At 42.8% G+C, this 11,432-nt stretch overlaps 1 protein-coding gene across 1 annotated transcript in view; it reads right to left on the reverse strand.

The window, feature by feature from the left end:
• Positions 1-1,313: 1,313 nt before the first annotated feature.
• The window catches only part of LOC139648478 (gephyrin), an 81,927-nt gene continuing 71,808 nt past the window's right edge, over positions 1,314-11,432 (reverse strand). The window contains exons 15-25 of the mRNA XM_071524614.1: positions 10,233-10,288; positions 8,772-8,891; positions 8,448-8,506; positions 6,754-6,907; positions 5,252-5,373; positions 4,908-4,995; positions 4,469-4,542; positions 4,095-4,159; positions 3,859-3,962; positions 2,094-2,190; positions 1,314-1,447 (exon numbers count right to left, since the gene is read on the reverse strand). Coding sequence (XP_071380715.1) covers positions 1,314-1,447; positions 2,094-2,190; positions 3,859-3,962; positions 4,095-4,159; positions 4,469-4,542; positions 4,908-4,995; positions 5,252-5,373; positions 6,754-6,907; positions 8,448-8,506; positions 8,772-8,891; positions 10,233-10,288 — 1,073 coding nt within the window. The remainder of the gene's footprint in view (positions 1,448-2,093; positions 2,191-3,858; positions 3,963-4,094; positions 4,160-4,468; positions 4,543-4,907; positions 4,996-5,251; positions 5,374-6,753; positions 6,908-8,447; positions 8,507-8,771; positions 8,892-10,232; positions 10,289-11,432) is intronic.

The following is an 11,432-nucleotide window of genomic DNA, read 5'->3' on the forward strand; positions in this document are numbered from 1 at the left end:
AGGAGACCGTTACTCATTCATTCATTCAAAATTCATCCACCATCCTCCAACCTTCAGGCTACCTCCTATCCAAACCATTAGGAAGGTGTATAGTTGTACCAAAGAAGAAAATCACTTTTTTTTTCTTTAGATATATTTTATTAAAAAAGGAAACCCAACAAGAACTTTTTTTACATAATGATCAAGGATTTTTATTATCTTAGTCTCTTTCATCAGTTTCATATCATTACAGAAAATGTTATAGTACAGCGTTGTTCAATGTCTCCTCATTGCTTAATAATTTCCTTAGGAGTGCTGGTCACATATATCTGTACAATATGGTTCTTATGTTTTTTTCTGTACATTTTTTGTGAAGTTGGTTAAAAAGGCTGTCAGCACTTAAAGAAGCTGTTTCTTTTCTTTCTTTTTTTTTTCCTCAATAGTTGATCAAATAAAAGATTATTTTTCCCAGGTTCAGCTCGCCCCTGGGGAGGGGGGGAGGGGGGGGGGGGGTCGGGGGCAGAGTTTGCACCCGGTCACCGTGAATATAAGGAAGCTTCAGGGTCTGGGCAGACTGGGGTGTGCCCTCCCCCCCCCCTCCCAGCATCACCTCTTCCCTGCCCAGGCATTTGGCACTGCGCACATAAACAAGACTCACAAGATAAACAACAAGCAAAGCTCTTTGTGAAGCCATTATGATGCATACTAATGAGAGAAAAACAGAAGTGTCACCTTGATGGGCACCCGAAAGAGGAAGTGGCCTAGGTGTGCCCCCCTCTTCCTCTTTGCTGAGCACCGTGGGAAATCTGGAGTCTTCCTCAATGTTTTCTTCATTTTCAAAAAACAGATTATTTTTTTCCACTAAAGATGAGAAAATAATAATTTTCTTTTTTTGTCCTGGCAGGCACCTACAGCTGTCTATTAAAATGCTACTGCTATAGATAAGGTCTAGCATTGAACACACAAAGCAATTGCAATGAAAGGAACGAAGTTGCCTTAATATAATAATGATAATAAGAAGAATAATGATAATAATAAGAAGAATAATCATAATAATATATTACAGAATAAATCTCTTTTTATAATTAGATTTTTTCATTAAAAGTTATATTTTCTTTGTTTGAAATACTATAATCTTTTTAAATTAATTTTTTTTCATATGTATCTAGGTTGTGATCAAGATGTTGACTATACCTCAACGTTATCCAAATCAATAAAAACTAGCTGTGCCGTTGCATATTACAGAATAGTCAATGATATGTGGACATGCACCGTGAACCACCCATTCCAACCCTCGCTATATGACGCCAACTCTCGGTCCCTCTATGATGACATCATAGCCGGCCGATGACCATGACGTCAACCACCTCGCCCTTGTGCAGCTCCACGTATTGCTCTGTTTTTGGAGGTAGCATCAGGAGCCCGTTAGCGCTGCGCATACTCATCAGCCTGCTGCTCACCTGGTTCCCTGCAGCAGGGAGGAGGGGAACACAGAGGGGACAAAACACTTTAAAGTCACAATGAAGCGGCACTTTGGGAGCATTGCGCTTCTTTAATGTGATGTATTTCCTGTTGAAACAAGATCTTGGGGCGGGATAAAACGTGACAAGGGATCATTCAAAACTCTAAACCAATGAGATATCAGTTAGCGAGAGAAAGGCGAGTTTTATTTGATGGGAAGGGCGGAGGGGAGGGATTGTTCAGTTTGCTTGTTCACTTCCTGGTACACAATGATGTAATCACTAAAGATTTTCTGTTTTCCAGGTAGTAAAAGTAATGAGATTTTGATATAAAAATACAAGAAAATAAAACTTTTGTCATTTTTTCCTCATATAGGTGTATCGTATGATAGAATGGGTTAAAAAGGCAAAACAGTAATTTTTCATTTGAGTGTGACTTTAAATCGGCACTTTGCCACCACAGTGAAAGTCAAACTATTAAAGTGAATATTAAAGGGAAGGTTCAACAAAGCATGCCTTCAACCACTGAGGCACTGAGGGTGAACTGTTAAATTTGAATGCAGAGACAATAGTTACAATGCAGTGTCATGCAACATAGTGTGTATTAGTTTGGTAGTAGTGAGTATTGTTTGTTACTGGCGGTGTTTGTGGTACCTGTGCTCTGTGCCCACGGCAGAGGCTCCTGGTGATGCCATGTCAGAATGCAGCGGTGATACTCAGGGCGAGGGTCCAGCTTCACATCACAAGACAACTGGAGAAAACCACACAGACGCGATGAGTGAATTCTAATGGTGTACGTCTGTGTCACCATGGAGATGGCACACTGACTCCGTCACCAGGCCTGGATCACATAGTATTTGCATGGAATTCTTAAGGTGTGTTGTACCAGATGGATGTGATTTACCACATCAGGGGCATTCAGTTAGCATCAGGTAAGTTACAAGTCATAGAAAAGTATGCTGAATTGACTTTCAAATACTTTCCTGTGATTGTCTGCAATTTCTGGCACTCATTTTGTTGTCCTATGTTGCAAACCCCTCCAGTCTGGCACCTTAGAAGGCTAAAAACAAACTATAACTAGAAGGCACTTGGTGGAGCGCAAACCTCCGCCAACGCTGAGCAAGTCGCCAACTTGCAAAGCTGCAGCCTCCGTAACAGATTATGTTTGTTTATTGTTTGTCTTCTGGGTTTGATTTTCAGACAAAATAGCACATGAAGTCCTGGATGTCAGACGTTCCCACCAGCAAATGAACACACCACAATAGTTATGGCTAAAAAATAGAAAAATGGACTAATGGCAGAAATCCCAGATCTGGATCACCACCAAAATTGAATCAACTGATCTTTGGGCAAATGGCTATCTGTCCACCAAATTACAGCCAAATCCATCAGTAACTTTTTGAGATATCTCGCTAACAAACCCACATACAGACAGGAGTGAAATCATAGCCTTGTTCCAACTTCGCTGGCGGAGGTAAAACGTTTTTTAGGAATACTATTTGACCCGGGCCTGATTGCCATCTGCTGAGGGAAATGATCTGGCTGCATCTGTGCTTTCAGTCCATCAGTCTCACCACTAAGTGGCAGTAATGCATTGAAGCCGATTCTCTAACTGCTTTAAAACTGCAGATGAAGTGCCACAGTATTCTGGACGGAGCCCATGATGGCAAGGGACCAGACCTCTTACTTGATGATGCTAGGCGGGGACACGAGCTAGGTCTGCCGGGCGCGCGCGCGTGATATTATAATGACTTTTCCTGCTCCGCCGGTAGCCTCATAAATATTCACGAGCGGGGAGCGGGCCTTCGGGTCAACGTGGGCCGTGATTGGTTCTTCTGCCAAGTCAGTTGTCAGAGCAAAACATTCCCGAGCATAAATATGCATCAAGCGGATGGTGAAAATAATATTAATTCATGAGTTTACATACCGTGGACTGCAGTGATGCACTTTTGAACTTTTGTACAAACAGAACTACAAATGTTCCCAAGACTCACGATTCCTCTCGACTACCTCGCATCTACATTCTTTGATCGCACCGAGAGAGCAGCTTTCTGAATTTGACTCGGACGTTTGCTTGTAGGAAGAGAAATGGTCTATTTTGCAAATAGGGGAGTGCTCTTTCCAGATTTTGTCTTACTCTGTTGAGACAATGACGAAACAACATGAATCACAATGAAGACATCACACACTTTTCTTTAGGTAAAGGGCTGCAAAGTTGGAACTTATCATCATTTTTACCAAAAAAGGTGACTCTAACCCTAACTTTAACCACACTGGAGACCTTCTGTCTCGTCCTAACCTTAAACAGACATGGAAAAACATCTTTTGTGACCATCAATATGTAAAGAAGTAATGATTTTTGACTTGGTGTGGCTTGAGAATCCTCATCCGGTTGCTGACGGTTGCGTTGTGGGCCTACCCTCGCTTTGATGATGGTGGGCCTGGGGTCCAAAATGCCCTGCATCTTTCTCAAGGCAGGGATGACAAAGAGGTTACAGGTGACAACAGCGGACACGGGGTTTCCTAGGACAGACGGACGGACGGAGGCAGAGAGAGGAGGGAGAGACACGGGGTGGGGGGGGAGAATAATGGGTGAGTAACATCTCTTCAGAAGCAACGGAGCGATTCACTCTTTCTCTCAACTTCACACACTACCTGGGAGGGCAAAGATAAGTTTGCGAGCACCGTCCATGTCCAAGGTGGCAAATGTTGTCGGGAGACTGAAAAAGAAAAAAAGAACATTTATGTTGATTTTCGTCTTCATTCTAATCATAATTCATTCATTTATTCATCAAACAGTGTCTCATCTTTTAAATCACTTCTTACGACAAATTTGGACAGAGAGCCTTGCATATGATTTGTTTTCACCTATTTTATTATCCTGCTTTTAATTCATGCCTGACATTTTTTTTTACTAATTATCTTGTTGATTTTTTATTTATTCTTGTTCTATTGTTTGTGAAGCATTTTGCAACAGTGTTTTGAAAAGTTGCAGATGAATGTAACTTTATTCAAGCTCATTATCTTACCCTGGTTTCATGAAAACACGACCAAAGTGGATCTGAGCATGGAGATCAATATCCAGCACCTGTTTAAGGTAGTCCTGAAAAAGACATTGCAGAGAAAATGACAAACGCTGACAGAATACTGACATCGGGGCCTAAAGCCATCAACAAGTCAAGAACACAAACGAGCAATAAATAGTGCGACTGTTTTAGAAAGACTCAAAAATACCAGAAAGCATAAGAACTTTGTCAAATAGTAGCGTCTAAAAGATTTTTTGTAATTACTGTAATCTTATTATTATCTTTTGGGAGTTTCGGTGTTGCTTCACCATGTAAAACCGATGCTTTACTTCCCCCTCTCTACCACAAGGTGTCAGTGAAGTACAAAGCCATGACTGTGTGTGTGTGTGTGTGTGTGTGTGTGTGTGTGTGTGTGTGTGCACGTTCTGCTGTGCTGTCATACCTTCTCTCCCATGGACACTCCTCCTGAGGTGATGATGACATCAGCACGGCTGATCCCTTCATTCAGAGCGTTGAGAAGGTCATCAGGGCTGTGGGGCACAGAGACGCACGCGCATGCACACACACACACACACCCACACACCCACGCACGTTAACCGCCATCTCAAAGGAGAGAGGAGGAGGAATGGAGGGAACGGAGGAAAAGGAAAATAGAGAGCTAGTTTGGCAGAAGAGGAGGAGGAGGAAGAGGAAGATGATGAAGACCAGGTGGACCAGAGGGGCGAGGAAGAAGGAGATGGATATAGTTGAAGAAATATCCGTTAGAGAATACATGTGAAGGCGTACTTGTCTCCCACGATGCCCAGGTTGATGGTGGGGTAGCCGTGCTCCTGGATGGTGGCCAGCAGGGTGGAGCGATTGCTGTCCCGGATCTTCCCAGGATGGAGGTCGTCCTCTGGGTTCAGCAGCTGCCGAAACACAGGGGGAGACATGAAGTATCTGACACACTCTTGATACATTGCATACCCATCCTGTCCTTCCTGGATGCCGGGATATAGGTCAATGCCAGTCAGTACCACATCTGGGTTGAATTGTATTATCAAAATATTCTTAGTATTTGTTGCTTGCTTCCGCCTCTCCGACACTACAGACGCTCTCTGCTTTGCTCCTGCCTGCTTATCTATTTTTCGGAAATATTTTCCTGTTTTTCCGGCTGCAATGCACAAAACTATGAGTGGGAGTTCCTGTTAACTACTAATTCTACAGGATTAAAGTGATCAGAGGTCGTGATCACCTATTTTCAAACTTTTTCACCATTCAGGATTACACGTTGCCTCCCCACACTCTGGAATCTCTAAAATGCTCAGACTGCCATTAACTGCTACAGAAGATTGCTTTACTAGAAACCAGAATTTTTGCATTGCATACTACTACTAATTCATATTTAACCTACTTGGGGTATCAATGGGTGGAATTTGCCAAATATTATAAAAAAAAATATTTTATTATACTTTTCTGTGATTGACAACCTTTCAGAAATTATCTGAAGTTTCCAAATGATTCCCACCCATTTGATGTTCAAAGCACTTTCAAGCAAAGCTATGAACTATTTTCAAAAGCAATTATTTGCAGGTCTGGTCAATACATTTAAAGTGGCAATCTGTAACTGCAGCATGGAGGTCAACATTGGGCTTCAGCAGCTACTGTACCTCAGCTTACGTAGAGGCATAATGTATAATGTATATTAAATATGCAAGTGCCTTACAGCATCATGAATGCATTCTAATACTTCATACCTACATCCTGACCTACTTCCTTATCGTAATAAAACCACAGATCCTGACTTTGCTTTGTTTTGAAGAGGAAAAAACCTCAAGGAGCGGGTCACTACACTTGTTAAAGGAAGGCAACACCGCCAATCAACTTGCATCTAATTTAGTCAAAAGTCAAAATTGCATCGGGAATCCTAGGTTGGTGATTTTGGAAACTACAATGGAAACTAAAAATTATATGGTTTGGCTCTCTGTTGGCTCGGTTAATGACTGTTTCAAGGATAGTTCCGGTTATTTTCAACCTGGGCCTTATATTCCTAGTTTTTGCCATCATGACAATTGTGTTCAAAATTTTGAAAATCCTGGCTCTCTCAGCATTTTCCCCTTTCATGTTTTCCCTCCTTCAATGATTACCACTCTTAAATAACATCACAGAGTGCAGTAGGTCAAATTTGAAAAGTTTAATTCCAAAATGACATATCCACCATTTTAAAAAAACTCACCACTGGACATCCGATGCAATATTTTTTGTAGCGTTTTGGAATGAAGCCCTTCAGATGTGTTTTGAGCTCTCACCTCGTTGCCTGTGGACATGACGGCCACCACAGGGAACTTCTGGACCTCCACCTCGGTGACGCCCACGGTGGCCAGGAGCCCGATCTCAGACGGGCCCATGTGGGTGCCCTTGGCCAGCACACACTCGCCGCGCTTGATGTCGTGACCGATAGGCCTGGGGTGGGACAGGAGAGATGGAGATCTTTAGACAGTGATTGATGGAGGTCTTTAGACCCATAAAGTTATGTACGCATATCCCAAATAGAATGTTATCTCAGGTGCAGCGTAAAAACTACATTCAGAAAACTACATTCAGTTTTGAATGAAGGAAAAAGAATAGGCAGACACTGAATCTTTGTCCCAAAAACCTTTACTAGTGCAACCCACTGTATGCAATGCTTAGAATAATAGCCTGACAAAGACCCACACTGGGTTCAAATGTTTTTCTTAACTTATAACCATGACATATTCTTGCACATTTATTGTACTTGGTGATTAAGTTTTTTTTTTTTACAATTGGTTACAAACTTTTCTCGATACTGAGTCCACTTTTTCAAAACTCTTCACACTGTTGTCTGTACCAACACGCAGCTTAGCACAACAGTTAATTTCACACCCAAAATACACCAGAACTACCAAAACACAGCATACTTGTGTCAAAATCAAATAATTCTACCAAAACACCAACACTAGTTTTCTCCAACAGCAACACTTTGTCACTCATAACACAATTACCTAAAAAACACTAACAACAGGTAGCATTACGGTAGATGCATCATTTTATGGCAATCTTTGATGTAGTAATTCATTTTATGCTCTCTAGTTTTATTGTGTGTATATATATTTTTTGTTGTTATCGTTAATTATATAAGAAGTGTGTACATTGTCTTATTTTACAGTAAACAGAGTTCCCATTACAAAATACAGTAAGAATGGTACCTCTTTATAGAATGTACTACAGTACAGTACAGGACCAAGTCATAGGAATGCAACAGGAAAACAGGAAAAGCTTCAATGTGCTTTTTTTTGGCCATAAAGTAATTCAAAAATAAACTAGAGTAAATGAAAATTACTATAAGGAAAACAAAAGGCAATACTGTAATAGTTTACTCAAAAAACAAAACAAAAAAACAAAACATACTCCTGCGTTTGGCCACATGTTTTTGTCCACATCATACATCACACGTGTTGTATAGGTGGTAATGAGATGGGACTGAGATGGGAATCACCAGTGGTTGGTCTCATTTACATAATTTCAATCAATAATTTTTCACTATTTGTCTCCATAACCATTATTTTTTAGGATTTTGAATGTATTTCAATGGAATGGGATGGCAAATTACTGTCCACTTGAATGTATGTTGAACTTGTAAATTGAAGTTTTGAAAAGAGTATGTAAGCATTTACAAAATGGGCTGTAGATTCACATGGTTTTGCTGGTGGTTGACTTTGAGTGAGAAAAGAATTCAAGAATTTTGAAAGCTGTGGTCACTGAATGTCTTTTGTGTTAAACCAATGCGTTTTGTGTTAAAGCAAGGCCAGAGTCAGTCACAGTTTGGTCCGCATAGACTTCTGTTGTGTTAACAGTGTGAAGAGTTTTGAAAAAGTGAGTCTAGCATTGAGACATGCTTTTAACCAATTGTAAAAAACTGTAAAATGATTCTGATCCTTGCCTCTTTACCAGCAAAAATGAACACACACACACACACACTAACCTGATGTCCTGACCCGGGCGAGCTTGTACTAGGATTCGTACCTCCAGCTCCTCTGTGCCCTGAGAATAACAAACCACCTGTCAGATCCGTCACAGTGAACAAACAGGTACAGATACAGTTTCCCACTGACCTGTGGTAGAACATTCATTTTCAATTATTTTGTTATGGACTGTATAATAACGTTTGGAGGAAAATGTGGGTCAAACTTCTGAAATTTTTGGGCACTTGATCCTCCCAAAGGGTGAATTCTACCCTCTGGTTGGGTTGAGTCGACCCCAACCCTGCTTCCGATAGCCCCCTTCCTGTATGTGGGGCGAGACTCACGTCCTCAGACTCGCGGAGCAGCTCGGTGTCTTCCACCTGGACCACAGCGTCGGCCCCGCAGGGGATGGGGGCGCCCGTCGTCACCCTCATCACCTGGCCGGGCATCACTGTGTGGGTGGGCTGCACCGAGACACAGATACAGACGGGACATGTCAAACACAAACATGTCCAAAATACTGGCAAAACACACAGATACAGAATGGGTGTACAGCACAGGTTTTAGCTTCTCTTATCCTACTCAGTTCTCTTTTGGTTCGCCATGTTTCTTTTGAGGTAAAATGTTGTATGAGCTCTAAAATGTTAAACAAAACTAAAGTAAACTAAACAGGCTTGATAGATTGTATACTGATAATATTGGTAATGGAAGTAATTTACTGATTGCACTCCCAAAATGCATTTGGCCCCGTTCCCATGAGCATTTGTGATATGTCAAAAAACAGACAAAATCCCATGTATTTCAATGAGACCTATGCGTTGATGGATGGCGTGGATGACATGAATTGAGTACAGTGCGTGAAAATGTCACAACCCAGTTCATCAAGAAAGTTGAAACTAGTTTGACTTTTGACAGTGCAGGTAAAGGACTTCATCAGCCCATGAAATGTGTACATAGGCTGTCCATGCAGGTTCTGCAATGCCTAAAGTCTATTTAAGGAAGAGCATCACAAGGGCACCTCACAAGCTGAAGAGCGCTTTGTGCCAGAACACTGATCAAACAGAAGCCACAACCCGGAGAGAAGAGCGCACGACTCTTTTTTTCCTCTTGTTACCATGCTGCCAAAAAGTCCAAAATGCGGAAAATCCCTGCATCATTCATAGTCCACTTCAGTGCTCTTTGATTAAAATATCCTAAGAACGATCTCTTTTAGGAAACGACTGGATAAAGTTGAAATTCGATCTAACATATTGAATGTGTACTTGGTAAACTACAAACATTCCAAATGATTAAAAACAGCTTGTAAATCACCTGACTTCGTTTCTCAGACCTAGTGCAGAGTATGACTGCTTGCTAAGGGTGTGTATTTGTGTGTGTGTGTGTGTGTGTGTTGTTTTTCTTCAAGCAGAGAGATGCAGCCAGTCAATATATCTCAGTAGGTTACTCTTGTCTCAGAGGCCTAATCTGTTTTACAGTTTGGCAGCGCTTTGACTTTCTAGCCATGCTTTGGGCGAAGGGCTTTTCATCACTTGCAAAGGAAACACATTGGTGTGCAATTATAGTTGGTCTAGGCGTGAGATGAAGGACAAAAGTGAAGTAGTTTATTTTCAAATACAGGGTGTGTGGGTGTTTGCGTGAGAGTGACTCGGGACGTGCGTGTGTGTGTGTGTGAGTGTCTTTGTATGCATGTGTGAATGAGAGAGAGAGTGAGTGTGTGTGCGTGTGTGTGTGAGTGTCTTGTATGCATGCGTGAATGAGAGAGAGAGAGTGTGTGTGTGTGTGTGTGTGTCTATGAGGGGGCGGACCTGTTCTCCAGCTTGGGACTCTCCAATGATGAAGCGGTCGCCTGGGCCGTCAGCCGCTGAAATAAAAGAAAGATTTAATAGCATTACACACATATATATGTGTGTGTGTGTGTGTGTGTGTGTGTGTGTGTGTGTGTAGGAGTGTGTCATTTAGCTGAGTCATTTGTTTCAGTGGGTAGTGGGCTCTGGCTACAGAATGAACAAATAGGCAGAGAGAGGGGAGAGAGAGAGAGAGACAGAGAGAGAGAAAGAGAGAGAGAGAGACTTTGATTTTTGATGTTCTTTAATGAAACATCTCAAAACCAAACAGAGATTCTAACTAACTTCAACCTTAAAAACTTACCAAGAACTCACAGAATTCAGCAATACACTTTTTGCCTTTTTACAGACACAATGCACAAGTCCAAGAATGAACCTTTCCACACAGAAAAGTTCCCACACTCAACAAGTGCAAAACACATGGAAGACAGTTTCTGATTTCCACAGAAAGCACACCCATCTATCCTCCCTGACCGCTCCACCTAAACCCTGCAGCACCCTCCACACCCGGTACCTCCTGCCACTGGTGCCCACTAGTGTCCTTCCAGACCCTGAGGTTCCTGACCTTAACACATACAGCAGCCTCCCTTCCTCCTGCCAGCCCCCAGTTTCAGCTGACACCCTCAGAAGAGCGACCTCAGCGGCCTCCCCCCTCTGCGGCATCACCGGGTGTCCCGCAGAGGACCCAGCACCTCCCTGCTGAACCCCTCCAGCAGCCTCAGTGAGGTCAGTCCAGTCTGCTGGCCAAGCACCTGGGGGGGGGTTCCCAGGTTTTCCAGAGATAGCAGATGCTGCAGCTTGGTGATGCGCTGCTTCAGGGTGGCAGAACACATCGACTCCAGAGGAAACACTGGCTTATGGAACAGAGGTTCCTCCAGTACCCACAGTTCAGGCACTACCCCTTGTTGCGTCCAGCAGGCGCCAGGCCTTCGGGGGCAGATGTATAAAATCCGGTTTTCAGTTTCTCCAACTCCATCAGGAAGAGCCAGCGGTCCAGCCCTAAACTGCCACCCCTCTGCAGAAGTGCACACTGCTGGATGTTGGGTGCTGTTTCTGAGTTGCGTGGAGCCGGAAAAAGGCTGCCACCCTGCTCTCCGGGTCGACCGGGCCCTGGCCACCCTCCTGGACAGGCGGGTGGAGGACAGCAGCCCTCATAAATCC

Source organism: Centroberyx affinis, unplaced genomic scaffold (assembly GCF_046629955.1).
Source record: "Centroberyx affinis isolate AG114_WGS23_722 - 3 ecotype Tasmania unplaced genomic scaffold, CSIRO-AGI_Caff_v1 ptg001207l_1, whole genome shotgun sequence".
In the NCBI taxonomy this organism is placed as follows: Eukaryota; Metazoa; Chordata; class Actinopteri; order Beryciformes; family Berycidae; genus Centroberyx; species Centroberyx affinis.